Below are 16,973 nucleotides of genomic sequence, written 5' to 3'. Positions count from 1 at the left end.
ACTATATATCTGCAATACAAAGACTATAAAAATAAAAAAAAATCTGTCATGTAAACAGCAGTGTTGTTAATTAACTCACTGAATGGGTTAATTAATTCACTGAAACCCACTGATAATATTTTCTGAGATAAAATTCTCCAAAGTATTTATGGATCTGGAAATTCATTCTTAACAATTTAAATATTATAGATAAGAAACATTGATCAGTTTTTAAAATTTTTCATTTTTATACTCCTGTATTTAGAGGGAGAGAGGGACCCAAGTTGTTTATTACCTGTTGTATTTTACAGACTGAAGAGTTCAGTAAGATCAATTGCTACAGTTGTAAAATAGGACAATAGACATTAAGAGAAAATGTATCCTTGTCCTCTCCTCACTGAAAACAAAACTAGTACTTGTAACTTGTGTGAATAAATTTTGGGGGTGCCTTATAACCCCTAAATCCTAATTTCAAACTCCCTCTTATTATAAAACAAAAGAGAGAAATTTTAGATGTCAGAGAGTTTCCTTCCATTTTTTTCAGTCAGAAGAAAATAAATTAAAATAAGGTATTTAAATAAAATTTAAACAAAAATTTTTTTTTATAAAAAAGAATTTTAATCTGCCCCATCTGCCATCATTATTGTTAACCTCTGGACATTTTAACAACATGCTGGTGGATCTTAAATCAATGAACACAGTAAAGGAAAACATCTGTGGTTCTAATATTTTTTAGATTGGCTCTTAATATTGTTTTCATACAAAATTAAAATGTATTTTAAAGACTAGCCAAAAAAATTCCCTAATCATGTAGTAAAACATTAGGCATGAAAATTATGTCAATTTTACTGACAAACATGAAGCATGTGTATCTGTTAGAGAAGATTATTAGAAAAGTCAGTGGAAGGAAATGTTTTCTTGGCCATCAAATCCAGATGTTTAGCTCATAAAATGGAGACCTCGAATGAAGGACAAGTTATGGTATCAGATATCTTTCAGAAGTGTTAATTCAGAGAAAAATCATGGATAAGGAAAGCCAGAATAAATTTTTAAATGAAGCGTGTTTTAGTTTTAAAGGAATTATAGAAATATATTCTAAATTAAATAAGGAATAGAATAATGGATGAATTAAAATAAAAAGCACATCATGGTTTTTTTTTTTTTCAGAAACACCATTATGTACATATTTTTTGTTTAAAATCTAAATAGGTGATAAAGGTCATATTTTAGCAAAAAACAAGTACATGGTAAGCACTGTCTTTCATAAATTGACAAAACATATACCAGAACAAAGATTCTACAAAATCAAGGAATTGTAGATTGCACTGATTCTTCTCTTTAGTCTATCAGCTCTTTAACAAATACAGATCTTTGTAGGGTGACTTAGTTACAAAATAAGAATCCACATGACGGTGGTTTGAACATTCTATATTTCTGTACTTTGATTTCTAGATTAATATGCAAACTATTTCTTATTCCTTATATCAAGATTCCAACTCTTAAAGTGAAACACCAAAAGAGAAGCTAATTGTAATAGTAATAACAGAACTCGGGCACTCCTGTATAGTTTTGCAGATGCTTAAAGAATACAACCATCCCTTTTTCATTCCATTTCATTCTACTATAAGAAGTGATTTCTCATTCATTTTCTATGGCCACCCTATACTTAGAAATGTAAATACTAAAATTTAGTTTAAGAAAAGGCATTCTATTAAGGATAACCAAGAAAAGACATTTTGGACTCTGAGCAAAATGTATTTTTTTTCTTTTGGAAAATTGACTAATTCAGATAGATGAGAAAAATATGTATCGTCAGATTGATGTGAACAGAAAATGTCTTTGGTTTTACAGTGCTCTTGAAAAATAAAATGTGACAAAACTGGCACAAATTTTACATTTGACAACTAAAGATATTTTTATTATTCTTGCTTCCTTGTCTTTGAAGTACTCCTTATGTTGTATCTGACTTGTTCCACTTCCAGAATTTTGAGGTTCTACTTGCCTTTGATCTCTCACTAGCCATTCTCTATAGTTCTTCCATCATGCCTTCTAGCTGCCCTCAACATAAAACCACCTTCTATTCTTAGAACAGGGATAATTTTTTATTTCAAAGGCTTTGGTGATTTTCTGTTTTAGATCACCCTGAAAATATGTTTAATCTTCCTCTGTGTGAGAACCTCTCCTTCTTGAACCTGAAGATGGACTTGTGGGTTCCATTTGTTCTTAAGTTGCCATGTGGTATCACAGCTCTGCACACTGACATGATACTGAATCCTTTCTTTTCTTTTCTTTTTCTTCTTTTTTTTAAATTTTTTGATTGTAAGTTATTTCCGTCATTCCAACTTTTATCCTCAAAGTAGGGGGCAGAGAAATAGTGATATTTTCTTGCATAATTGAGCTAACACATCTTAAAATGGATTACTTAGGTTTACTAGGCTTTTTATGTCCCTATTTACATACAGCTAGATTTTCTGCATTACAGCAAATTATGCTCCCTGACTCACTGATGTTAGTGCCTGCATACATGATTATCTATTTTCCACACACTAAAATATCGTTTGCAATAAATGGATTCACCTTCTCTCATTCATTCTCTCTGTCCCCCACCCTTCTCTTCTCTCCTTGTCTCTCACAAGCTCTGAGGCAGATGGGCTTAAACGATGGCTTTATATCCTTGTGAAAATGAAGCCAGGCAGGAAGAGAAAGCTGCACAACTTTCTCCCGTGCTAAGCCTTTTCAATAGGAGTTCATTTTTGAATTCAGAGTAAACGACCCAAACATCTCATGTGCCCATTTTTGAACTTGAACAAAATACCCTAATAGAACAACAAATGTCAATAATATTTAGATCGCTTATTCTTTGGGTTTAACCATAATTCTGTTTTCCTCTGTTCACACTGGTGACCGAGGTTTATCCGAACATTTATTTAATACTCCAAACCATTAGAAACAAAATACAGAAAGAAAGATAAGGTTGAGCAGCACAATGCAGGTGAAGCATCTTAGTACCAAGCACATGGGAGGAGCTCATTAGTACTTTCCTTTCTTCACTCCTTCTTTCTCAATTTTAGTATTTAAAATTAGAATGAGAAAAATTAAGTTTAGCTATTCCCTTTGGGATATTATAATCAGTAAGTAAGTAACAACTTTACTGATATAAGGTACGTATAAGCTAGACTCCATAATGATTTGTATATGTATACTTAAGTTAAATGAGATCACATTTATACAGTGTTGAAAACACATGGCACATGGTAGCACTATTTTCCTTATTAATAATTCATCTTATTAAATATATATATTTATATAAGCATATATATGTATATACATATATAAACATATTCATAAACATAGATATGTCCCCAAAAGGACAAATTCTGATTTGTAAATTCTTTATCAAGACTCTTTGGTCCTACCGAATATAAGCCTAAGTAATAAGCAATTGTTTTTCAAATTTCTCAAAGAAATGAAAGATTTAAAATTTGTTTTAGAAATAAGCCTTTTATGAAATAATTTATATTCAACAAACCTCCTAACCTGTCCATCTATTAGATTAAATAGGATCTTTAAAGATTTTTATCAATGTGCACCAAAACAAAATATACCAAACAAGAAATTCAACATAGTGTTACCTTTTCAAGACATTTTCAATTAAATTAATAATTCATTAGTCTTTCAATATATTTTACCCAAATTTTATTAAAATTTTATTTTAAGTCATACCCCTTTTTTTGAATAGCTGAGCTAGCAAGGGAGATAAATATTATACATGTAAATATATATATATATATATATATATATCTACACACACACACACAAATATACATATATATTTAATTCTTATGAATATTGTTACAAATTATTTTCATAACTTACTTTTGGGCCAGTATTAAAGTTAAATAAGTATATTTGACAATAATTAGTATGCTTATAATTACTATTCAACCAAACTTTCAAAAGACACAAATTTCGACTTTTATGTGAAATTGGCTGGATTCTCATTAAATCATCAGCTTTTTTTCTCAATATCCATAGCAAATTTTTTTTCCTTTTCCACTTTGGCTACCCCTTCTCACTTTTTCTTTTCCTAGTCCCTCCTCTTAACCCCTCCAAATATGATGTGTCCCAGGGCTTAGAATTAAGTCCTCAGTTCCTTGGCTTTAAATTCCATCTCTATACAGTGACTTCCAAATGTCTGACTACAATCTAGTCCTAATAACTCCCACACTCTTAATTCCAATCAATTTCTAATATCTCTAGTGAATGTCTAATGAGAATTCAAACATTAATATGGATAAAACAGAACCCTTGATTGCCTATTCGAACTGGGGTGATTCTCATCTTAATTGTTCATGAGGAAAAGATGAGGCGTTCTATATAACTTCCTATATTTTTTTTCCACACAGCAACTTCTCTTGATTCTATATACACGTGTCCTTTCTTTCCACCACCACTGTCAGCACCTAGTCCAGATACCACCCCTTTTCTCCTTTCCACCAATTCAACTGGCTCCTAACTTGTCTCCAGGTTATAACTCCCTTCCAATCTATTCTCACAGCAGCCAGAATAGTCTCTTTAACATGGATATAAGATTAGCTCATTCTCCACTTAAAACTTCCAAATAGCTTACTCTCTTTATGCTTAAGGTAAAAATCCAAATTCTTTTCATTGCCAACAAGGCCCTGTAGGACCTGCCCCTTCTACCTATCTCTCCAGCGTCACCACAAACCACGCAGCATTTACCCACCATACTGCAAGCACCTGACCTCCTTTCCTTGCTTTGAACCCACCAAGTTTTTGCTTTTTATGAAGAAACTTTGCACCTGCCAGTTCTTCTTTACAAAAATCTTTACAAATCTTATCACCCAATATCATCCGTCCAATGACACTACTTTTAAGAGGTCTTCTTTGATCACTGTCTAAAAGGCCAGTCACTCCCCAATTTGGCCTGTCTCTATCACGTTACACTGTTTTATTTCACAGCACTTATCAATATCTGAAACTTTCTCAGTTATTTACTTAGTTTCATTATCTTTTTTTACTAAGATTAAGCTCCTTGAATGTTGGTACCTTTTCTGTTTTATTTATCACTGTGTCAGCACTTAGAATAGTTCCTAGCACATAATAGAGATTCTATTTTAAAAATGGCTAAATCAATGAGTAAATTATCTCATCTAATAGCTACTGCTATTGTTCCTATTGTACAGATAAGGAACTGAGGATTTAAAAGATAATGTTTCTAACTGGATAGCTCAGAATGGAATCCAAGCAACATTTCAAAGACTGATTTCTTAAGCATATTAAAGGTCAGAGCTGATTTGAATCCAATATTTCTAGTATTATTTCTTTAAATTATTTTCATCAGCTCCCTAGCCCTTTTCTTTCACTTACCTACCTCCTACATATCATCACTCTCTCCCACAGTCAATGCTTTGAACTGGTATCTTTTGCTTAATTAATTTTTCTTAGCTACAATGTACTTTGAACATACCTAAAGCTTCCATCAGTAGATTCAGAAAATAAAAACATGGTCACTAAAAAAATAGAAAGACTTAGAACTTATTAGGGCATAAGTTAAAAATCTTAGGTTAGAAACTAAAAAAGGGATTTGGAAACCTAAGTCTAAGAATTCAAGGTAGAATACTTGACCTAAGTTATTTCATTGACAGCCCACATTTATCACAGTAACCAAACAATAAACATATTTTTTTATTCTTTCCTCTCCCTTGAGTTTTAGCCAACCTGTCCCTGGAGTAGAAAACTATAAGACAGCTTTACCAGATTCATTTAATATGCCTCTTGGATAACCATAAAAAGCTTATCTGGTGTCTACACTTCCTGGAATAAGATGAGAACCTCATGTGTTTTCCATGATCAAAGTGTTTAACAAAGGTCAAGTTACTTCCCTTGCACTTCAAAAACAAAAAAAAATTCTAGATACTTTGGTAAATTATTCAATGGCTTTCACTTTATGTAATATAAAAAACAAATTAGTTTGGGGAAAATCCATTCTTTCCATCATATCACTCACCTCCCGACAGACTCAGTGGTGTACCTTCTTAAGCTCCATTTCAAGATGATGGCAACATGACTTTTGTATTATTAATGCAGCATCAACATTCATAGTAAATACGAATTAATCAAAGATGTCTTTTGTTTTTTAATAAGAGACAAAATCTTAGGTGACTTAGATCTTGCTAAAAATATTGAAGTGGCTGGGTTCCCAGTGTTTTACCTATGTAGCTAACTAAACTGCATGGGGCTGAAATGTATGTTTCACACAAATGACCTCTGAGACACCACCAACCACCCTGCAGTCTTGGTGTGATTTGCCTACCATCAAATAGTCATGTCCTCAATTACCTGGTCACTAGGCTAACCACAAAGAAGTCCGAGTAATCCAGTCGAAAAAGAATGAACTAAGAATCAGGCTGACCCAGGATGAAATATCAGCCCTTATTAGCCAATAACCTTGGAAAACCGTTATGGAAGATCACCAAAATAATTTAAGGGTTTATTTGCATGCGGTACACATGGGTATGTTTTAACATGTCTCTCTAAATAAAGCTTTTATTTTCAGACCAAATCACAAAGCAAACAAACCAAAGAGAATTGGGACTTTTGTCTAGTTTGTCTTCACATCTACCACCTTTATTTATTAAATATCTAATAATAACCTGCACAACTCTGGCAGATTCAGAACTTCTATAACTGAAAGCCTGTAGAAGAAATCTAGTTAAAACAGGGGCCTAGATGTGGTCTGGTAAGAACAGAGTTTTTATTTAAAGAGTGTATTATAAGCAGATTTTAAATAATATTTTTTAATCTATAATTTGTAATGATGGAGAAAAGAATTAATCATCTGTTGCAAGGTATGTTATTACTTTGAGGAGAAAGCTTATGGAGAAGTTGGAAGATTTAAAAACCCATCTTCAAGCAGCCACTGCCACAATGAAGAGTATAGACTTCCCAAAGATAGGCATAGAATATGGCATTCCCAGCTGAAGGTACAGGAAAAGTACTCATAAAATATTTGTTCATGATATGAATTAATGAATGAGTAAATAAACAGATTTAGCTAGACTGGTGAAATAAAATATTCAGAAAGTTTTTAGTGATGGGTTTCAAGAATCCTGAGATTTTTATTTTCCTATTTATTCATTTCTGTGTTTCTCAAGTTGCCTAGAATAATCATGGTTCACTTAGAGAAAAAAAATGTAATGTGCAACTCTACAAATAGCACTTAATCATTTTACACACAGAACATAATCAAAACAGAGATAGAAGACAAGAAGGAAAGAAAAAGGGTGAGCAAGGATTTTAAGCAATTTTTTCTTCCTTCTATTTCCTGAATTTCTCCATCATGTAGGAACTTTACTATAAATACTGTAATAACAACAACAAAAGGAGAGATTTAAAATCATTTTTGTGGGTTGTTAAGTGCTTTCTTCATACAGGGTTAGACTATACTGACACCTATCCACCCATTTAACAAACAAGTTTCAAGGACCTGCAGGGGCTCATTGATAAATAAGCAGAGACCTAATGATTATCTACACAAGCTCACTAGCTATATGAGAGAAAGCCAGATAAAGAGATCTCTAAGAGGGTTATTCATGGAATCATCACAGCAGATGAACACCTGCCCAGGTGTGAAAGGACTGGAAGAGCAGGGAACATGCAAGACGGCTGCCCATTGGAAGTGACCCTTGAACTAAAGTTTAAAGACCATTATAATTTGCCCAATTAAAAAAAAAAAAAAGTGGAGGGAAGAAGAAACAGCCTGGTCAGCAGTTTGAAGAAGAAAACATTATATTTTTAGGAAAATCCAAGTTACAACAGGAGTATACAGTTGACCTTTGAACAACACTGGTTTGGACTGTGTAGGTCTACTTCTGATGTGGACTTTTTCTGATAAATACAGTACTACCAATTGCTTTTTTCCTTACGATTTTCTCAACATTTCTTTTCTCGAGTTTACTTTATCACAAGAATACAATATATAATACATATGATATACAAAATATGCATTAATTAACCTTTTATGTTATCAGGAAGTCTTACAGTCAAAAGTAGACAATTAGTAGTTAAATTCTGGGGGAATCAAAAGTTATACATAGAGTTTTGGCTGTGTAGGGCATCAGTCTCTCTAATCTCCATTGTTTAAGGGTCAACTGTATAGTACATGTCACAAAGTTACAGATTAAGCTATAAAAACCTGGAGGGACTAAATTAAAGCTGTGTATACCATGCTAAGAGCTTTATTTTTTCTAAATGCAGAGACAGAAGTAGGATGATTTGACTTTGATCTCACCTACTATATATATTGAAAACATTAATTAATCTCTCTAATTTTTGCTGTACCAACCAGTAAGAAGTTGACATAGGGTGTGTAAGCTAATAAGAAGAATGCTACTCAAATGAATGAGAGTTAAAATACGATTCTAGACTATACAGCAGTCTTGTAAATACTTCTGAAGTTTCCACTGGTTACTCGAGAAGTAATCAAAACACTTGAAATCTCAAAATGGAGCTCTCAATCACAAAATGATTGCTAATGATAGCTATATCAGCACAATATAAATTTGAAAATGTCTAATACTGCACAACCTAAGATTTGATGGAGGTAAATACATTAGATCAATTACATTTTGTGTCATATTGAAATGTAAAAAAAAAAGGAAAAGAAAGAAGCAATGGCTAAAACTGTGCAGAAGTAATGCTGTTTCTGGCTAAATAGAAGAATTAAACCTTTTTAGGAAATTTAGATCTGTATTATTTGACCAAAAAAAATTCATGTAGAAATATCATAACCATAAAGGAAAATTATCAGAGGCATAAGTCTATAATCCGTAAAATTGGATGTGGATGAAAAAAATTGATTCATGAATTTAATATTAATTATAAAAATTGAATGAAAAGTGATGCTATTGAACATTCATCCAGTAAAATTCTTTTAATGAAAAAATTGGTAATGATCTGATCAGGTTATATAAAAATGCTCAGGGAATTAGTTTCGCTTAATGCGTTTGTTTTGTTTTGTTTTACTTTTGTTTTCTGTGAAAGCAGTTCTCAAGGAAAACTCATAAATATAGGTATATTCTAATGAAATGCTTATTTTCTTAAACATCCTTGGGATCAAAATCATGGGATCAGTATATTCTCTATCCAATAGGGAGCCACTGAACGAAGATTATACAATGGTAAGTTTCGCCTTTTACAGAGATTATCCTAGTAGAAGTAGGTAAGAACACACTAGGGATTGAAGGGAGGCAAAATTGCAGGCTATTGTCACAACAAGAAAACTTTAGAATCTCTAGCAAAAAATTGGATTTACAAACTATTTAAGAGGTGACATCCAGAGTAGCCTGAAAAATCCCTAAAACGGGATGGAAATTTCAAAGAATTCAAAGATCTCTAAGGGTTTGTTCCTTTACCTCATAGCCTTAAACTGTATCTCCTCTGAGCCACTCAAGGAAAGAGATGTAATTTGGAATCCTGTGTCAATAAAAAATAGCTACTGCTGTGATTTTATCGGATCATGTAAATACAGTAGGTAACTCTGCAGGGCATCTCATAGTTTTCAAAGCATTTCATAAATATTCTCAATGTTAATGCTTACAGCACTTTATAGATGAGGACACTGTGTCTCAGAGATGGAAAGTGATTTGAATTGAGATCATACAATTCATCGAATTCAATTGTTAAAATGCTTCTCGATCTAAATGCCATCTCCAACACAGAATGGCACCTACCTCATTTCCTATGATGCTTAGTGATGCTTTTATCACTAAACAAATTACTGGGTTTTTTCCTTTAAATGGAGATATTTAAAATATGGTAACCACACTTTATTGCCATGATTTCATCCCTTTGCTATCATCTCTTAACATCATTATTATTTATATAGGATTCTCTAATCTATTTCCCATGACTATCAGGACAATTAATTATTACTAATATTTACAATGCCGAGTTTCTTCTAGCACATTAGTGCTTTTTGTTGTTTGCTAGAGTAGCTGTTCATTTTCTAATACATATGTGTTGATGCTGAGTTGCCCTTAGTTCTTGATTTGTGCTCCACTATTAGAAGATCACCTCTTTTGAGGGCTGATGATTTTCCTGTGGTTGTTCACATTTTGGTTGGAAGTAGTTTTTTAAATATATGAATGGCAATCATTTTCATTGGAATATCGTTGCATGTAGTTATAATTTTATTACACATGCAGTATATATAGGAGAAATTGAAGTTTTAGTAAAATAACTTTTTCATTTCAGGTATTTGTGGCTCATTTTTAGTAGGAAATAGATGTTGAATCTTTAAACACTGTATATATAGCTAAGCACCATGGAAGATGTTAAAGTTGTTTGAATGGGTCTTCAGTAAAGAATCTAATAAAAGGGGGTGTCTGGGTGGCTCAGTGGGTTAAGCCTCTGCCTTCGGCTCAGGTCATAATCCCAGGGTCCTGGGATCATGGGATCGAGCCCCGCATGGGGCTCTCTGCCCAGCAGGGAGCCTGCTTCCTTTTCTCTCTCTGCCTGCCTCTCTGCCTACTTGTGATCGCTCTCTCTCTCTCTGTCAAATAAATAAATAAAATACTTTTAAAAAGGAATCTAATAAAAGCATTGATAATCTTACTGATTATTTTTTCAGAGGTCAATCAGTTAAAGATATGAACGCACATGGAAGGTGCTTACGTAGTTCACTAACACTGACTTTATGTGTATTTATGCCAAAGTTCTATTTATCTTTTCTTGTTTTTGTTGTTATTCCTGAACCCACAATACTCTGCTTACAGTAGTCCTCCCCCAGACTCTTGACGCACTGACATTGAGGAAGCACCTGGACATATAAAAATGAATGCAAATTAAAAATTTTAAGCAATGATTAGATATTTCTTATCTAAATATTGGTTATGACCTTGTATACAAAATATATCTATATAGTTCAGTATTATGTAGAAATAGATATCATATCATATGGCTGAATGAATAGCTTGCAATATTTCATTTTTTTTTCTTCATCCTTCCCTACAGAGTATTATCTTTATGTATATAAAACTTATAGCATTAATCCTTTAATAATAGGCAAGTAGTGTAGAGCTGGGTATCTAATACAGACACAGATATTAAGACTAGACTGAAATTAAGTTTAAATTGAGATTAAGTTCAATTTTCATTCCAATTTTCTCCTATGTAAATATTCCCATAAATTTATAAGATGACTGAAAAAGATCAAAGGTGTTCGGTGATGACAAATCTCTTTCTCTGCACTAAGGTGACTGACACATACATGATCTGATCAGAACGCTGGGTGTGTGTGTTAACACTATGCTTTCACCTACAAAATTAATCAAACTAATTATAAGTCTCTGCTTTTTACCTACTCAAATTGAAATTCATTATCATGTTATCTTAGTAAGAAACGATGCCCAAACTCCCAATGAGCTTTCTGTGTGCCCAGAATGCAGTGCATAGAGTGAGCCCTTGAAAGCAGTCCCAAAATACTACCAGTGCCCATGACTCTATCTGCAAGGACTGGACCTGACTCCCTGGGTTTTTGTCCCCATGGTAGAGAAGTATCTCCTCTCCCACTTGATTCCTTACTTCTCTTCTTACAGTCATCTCTATCTGAAGAACAAAATTAACCCACCAAATGAAATGCCATTACTAAAAATGTCCAAGAGTAGGCCAAGAAGTATTTAGGAATAACATTCTTGAGCTATGGATTTTTTAAGAAATTAAGAAGGTCTTCCAGATAAGAGGGAAAATAGGGAGATGAATGAAGGAAATAGCAAAATAATAAGAAGAAGAAGAAATCAAGTTTTTAAAAATCAAAACCTATAAAAATCCAGATCCAAAATGATTTTATTTAACCTTGATGACATTGTCTAACTCCCTCTATCCTTCTGCTCGCTGTTTTTTTTGCGTTCTTCCTCTTTCTCCTTCATTATTATAATCTTTGGTCTTGTCAAAAAACAACCATAACTGATTTCTGGTAAGAAATCAGGTACAGAGAATACAGAAAAAGGCATAAGACATAGTTTGTGCTTACACACCGGTTACAATGGAAGTAATTGTAATCACTGATGGGTAAATAATAACACTAATACCACCACCACCAACAAGATTGAAATAGTATGTGAAAAAATGCCACGGAAAGTTGGCAAAACATGTACAATTTCGGTAGAGAGATTTTGTGGCATGAGTGACCGAAGAAAACATTCAAGAGGAAATAGGACTTGCACAGAGCCTTCCAGGTCCTGAGGAAGTGTAGATGAGTGAAACAGAGTGTTGAAACTGCCTCCTGTGGGTTAATGAATCATAAAAAAAAAAAAAAAAGAAAAAGAAAAAAGACAAAATACTCTCTGCCCAGCTCCAGGCCCAAGTCCAGGCCCAGCTCCTAGTTCACCGAACCCAGTGGCTCTGACGAGGAGTTTAGCATGTATACCAAAGACAATAAGAAGATATCAGAGGGATTTCTCTTCCTTTCATTTTATATTTTTAAGGTGTAGATTATAGAAAGAAATGGATGAGACTGCAGATAGATTAGGAAACTATAATACTCCAAGCAAAAAGTGATAAAGGCATGAATTAAGGTGATGTCAATGGAGATAAAAAAGAGGGAAAAGATTTTAGAGATTATTAAAAAGTAAAATTATAAGACTTGAGGAGCATTTAAATATATTTCAGATTTTTTTTTTCTTTTTCTCTTCCCCTTTTTTTTTTTTTTTTTTGTCCCTCAGAGGAATGAGTCTGGAGATGGGAAATCAGGATCATCAATACTTAGCAGGTAATGATATCAAACTCTGAGCACAGAAAACAAGAAAATAAGAATAAAACTGGCCAAGGATTAAAGCCCATAAAACCGCAATGTTTAAAAGTAGACAAATATGAAGAACCAGAAGGTAGATAAGTAGATATGTGTTTGTGTGTACTTTATGATTCACAGATAAACACTAGAATAGATATGTGTTTGTATATCGATAGAGAGGTGCCCCAGAACAGAGGAAAGACCTAGCTCAGACTAACCACACTGCCCTTCTACTTACTTATATAGAACAAGATAGGAAAAGGACAGACAGACCCTTAAGTCCATCTTACCCTTTCCCTCCCCCCATCAAAAAAATGCATTTCAAATTCTAGCAATGATAAGGATCACAGGCAGATTTTTATAAAAAATAAATACTTGTACAAGATTCATAAAAAATAACGTTCATATCCTTAAATCTCTAAATTGTAGAGTATTTAGATCTTAGTAAGGTTGCTTATTAAATTCAATTTGCATTGAAAGTCTGAGATGTGCAAGCATAATACATGTTTATAATGTGAGATATTTATTTTAATGTAGCTGGGAAATGGAGAATTATGAGCAGGAAATGAATCTAAACTGTTATGACTCACATAATATAACTTGTATACCCTGGCTGGTATGTTATAGACTGATAGATTTGCCTAGCTTTACTCCTTTTTTAGAGTCAGAAAACACTCATCCCTACCTGAGTTCTAAAAACAATCATCATTCCCTAGAATTATTTAGAAATGTTCAACCAAGTTTTCCAGTTATCATGGCAAAGAGGCACAGAGATTACAAACTTTTGTGTAAAACCCAACCCAGCATTGTTGCCATGGCAAAGCTTCATTTTGCCTTGCCAGTATTTTTATTTTAGGTATTAAATAACACATCTGAGTTGTACATATATTTACCTATTAATTGATGTCTCTCTACATTTGGCTCTGGTTTTTTATTCCCTTAAAGTACACAATATAAATTTGAGCATACTTCCTATGCTCACTGAACTCAATTGTAACACATTAAAATCAAGCATACAATCAACTCATTAGCTGTTAATAAGGAAATATATATAATTTAGAAGATTAATAACTTCCCAAATCATACATTGAATCACAAAATGTCTCTCTGAACTTAAAAGGATGGTATGTAAGATTTGCAGACACAGATAATTATACTTATATGTTAAATAAGGTTTGTAGACACAGATAATATGATTCTTTTGTTTTTTCCAAAAATATGTATACATTTCAATGCCTTTTAGAAAAAGTATTAGCTCTTGATATTTGTACAAACAAGTGTACAAATTTTGTATTTTGGTCCTTCAAAATAAATCTATGTATACCTATCCATTTATTTAGGACAAATTATTCAGCACAATTGATTTAAATGTTTCTGGATAGTTTTATATTTTTATTTTGATCATAAATTGAAAGAAATTTCCTATGGTAAAAATCCCTAATAGAGTGAGTTGAAATTTTTATGGTGATTTGTTCTGTGTCCTACAAAATACTTCAGTGTTTCTTTGTGCTTATTTAAAAATGCTTTGCAACAGTTCTTAAGTGGGAATTTTCAATGAATATTCACTCTGATTTATGATAATATACATAGTATCGCCTGGTTAAAATCATTATTCGTTATAATTTGGTCTTGGTCATGATAACTAACTTTATAGAAAAGGTAACTTGAAAAACATTTTCTGTATTAAGACAAAAAGTTGTTTCTCTGTCTTTGCAGTTAAAAACAAAACAGTATCTTACAACGCTTTCCACTCTTCTCGTTACACAAAATATCAACTGACAATGTAACAAGCTCTAGAGGTAGCTACTATCCTGCCTTTTAGAGGAAAGAAGAGTGGCGGAACGTCAAAAACAGATTTCAGAGTGACTTCCAGTAAGCGACACTTTCAAAAACAATTTTTCCCCTTTTTTAAAAACTTAGTTGAAATGTCTACAAAAATGCCATTTTTAATATCCTTTCAATAATGAATAACAGCTTTTAGATGCTACATCATAAGGAGTAATATTAAATATCAATTTATTAGTTACATTTAACAATCAACCGAGATGCACTCATGACCCAAACCGAAACTGTTCAATAAATGTCCATAAAATAGATAATAAATATGCCAAGATCTTCAAATTAAATGAGTACTTGAGATTCCCCATTACATTTTCCTATAGAATACAGCATTTGCATGACTCTTAAGAATTTAAGCATTTTTAATCTCATCAAGGCTCTACTATTTACCCACACCCAGGAAGGGCGGTGGCCCCGTAAAAATTTCCGAAGCAAATGACCATTAAAACTATTAGGAAGAAACCAAAAACTTGTTTTAAAATACATTCTGTGCTAAGAATATGCATAAAATTAATATTTTGTAAATTCCCAAGTATATTATTTTAAGCTATCATATAGCTAAGTATTTAATAAAACTGTTTCAGTAGTAATTTACTTTTGAGGAAGGAAACTCCAGTTTAAAAAAGAATGGCTTGCATGCAACCAAAGCCATATTATGACTTTAAAAAAATCATATTTTGTTAAAAGGATGAAAATTCACTTACTTTGTCATTAAGATTTCCTCAGACTTTCATAAACTTATATTCACATATTTGAGGGTTAAGTAACAACATTGCTTTTGTAATATCCTTGAATAGTTTATAAACAAAGATACAGATAGACAACGTTTCTTTTAAATAGTGATTTTTACCCCCAAACATTTATGCCTTTTAAAACAGTAACAATGTATTCTGTCACATAGCAAGACTTGTCTCTCTGAACTACAATAGCCTTGATCATTTTAGAGTGAGCTTCCTCATTTTCAATCACCAACACTTAACTTATTTTTATGTCTACTTCAAACCCATGTCTCTCCATAAGGAAAAAAATATTACTAAGAATACATTAACATACTTGTACTTACCGGTAACAAACACTCCTGCATCCAGAAAGGCAAAGGCAAATGCCCAAAGTTTAAGCCACAAGTACATGGTCATATCTGGAAATCAGCCGTATTCCTATGAAACAGCATGCGTCCTTCTGAAAGGCAAAATAATAGTTATCTCTGCAAAAGGTTTTCTTTGTGAAATTGAGTCAAAAATAAAAGAAATGAATGCATACTCTTTGCTGTTGTCTTATCACACAGGGAGCAATTTCCTCCTCTGTTACCCTAAGAGCAAACCACTCTGGTAGCTACAGAAACTGCTAGGTAGTGATGTCAGATTCGGTTTTACTAACTTCTCCAAAAATACTGTCAAGAATCCTCTTTGCAGGAAGTCAAGAAAGTTGTTCAAAGTCAGTGCAAAAGTGTCTTACTTCCTTAATTCAAGTAATTAGGCTAAGTTAGTAGGCCTTTTAAAAGATTTTTTTCCTTCAAGGAAGATGTTTTCTAAAGCTTTAAATAATACTCTCTTAACAATATTTCATTACAACTTAAAAAAAAAAAAAAGTCATATCCCCATCCCCAAAAATTCAGTATTCTCTCACCTAAGAGTTGATAAATCAGATCCAGGGTGGGTATACCATAATGGGGTTGGCAAGATGACACAAGGATTGAATTAGTAGAAAATACCTGTATTTGATTCCAAATGACCAAAGGAGCAAGGAAAAATTACCTATCTGGTTATTTTTTGCAACCAGTATCATTTCCTAGGCAGACATTCAAACCCTACCAATATAACAGTTTTAGCAGTCAAACCCATTTTCTATGCAAAAGCACTCTCAGAAAGCTTAACAGCTTTGCCCCAGATCTTTCACAGACATCCTCATTGGGCTAGCAATGGAATCAGAAAGTCACGTCTACAGCAGCAAATCCTGCTTCAAAAAAAGAATGCTTCTGTGACTTGAGAGGTCTTTAGGCTGTTGATGAGGGTATGAAGGGCAACGAAATCAAGAGCTGGGACGTTGTTGCTGGTTTTGTTGCTGTTGTTTTTACAAAGCTAACCTTTTTTTTTTTTTTTTTTCCTCAGCAATATACTCCCAATCTTTTTGATTAAAAGACAGCAAATTAATATATAGCCTTCTTCATGATTCTGATGGTACTCTTAGCAAGTCCATCAATTAGGAAAATGCAGACTGGCAAAAAGCTACAGTGAATTCAGTCACACAATTAAATAAATTGGTATCATTATCACAATATCCGGTTCATTTAAAACCAATAGTGCGCATGTGCACAAGACACTATGATTTGAGCCATATACAG

At 32.9% G+C, this 16,973-nt stretch overlaps 1 protein-coding gene across 5 annotated transcripts in view; it reads right to left on the bottom strand.

Moving 5' to 3' along the window:
- PTPRC (protein tyrosine phosphatase receptor type C) overlaps positions 1–15,993 on the bottom strand; it is a 124,809-nt gene extending 108,816 nt beyond the window's left edge. For all 5 annotated transcript variants that reach the window (XM_059413045.1, XM_059413046.1, XM_059413048.1 and 2 more), the window contains exons 1-2: positions 15,893–15,993; positions 15,696–15,811 (exon numbers count right to left, since the gene is read on the bottom strand). In XM_059413045.1, the coding sequence (XP_059269028.1) occupies positions 15,696–15,768 (73 nt within the window). In that variant the 5' untranslated portion in view covers positions 15,769–15,811; positions 15,893–15,993. The remainder of the gene's footprint in view (positions 1–15,695; positions 15,812–15,892) is intronic.
- Between the last annotated feature and the right edge of the window lie 980 nt (positions 15,994–16,973).

This window comes from Mustela nigripes, chromosome 10 (genome assembly GCF_022355385.1).
Source record: "Mustela nigripes isolate SB6536 chromosome 10, MUSNIG.SB6536, whole genome shotgun sequence".
Taxonomy (NCBI): Eukaryota; Metazoa; Chordata; class Mammalia; order Carnivora; family Mustelidae; genus Mustela; species Mustela nigripes.
This window is presented reverse-complemented; position numbering and strand designations above follow the sequence as displayed.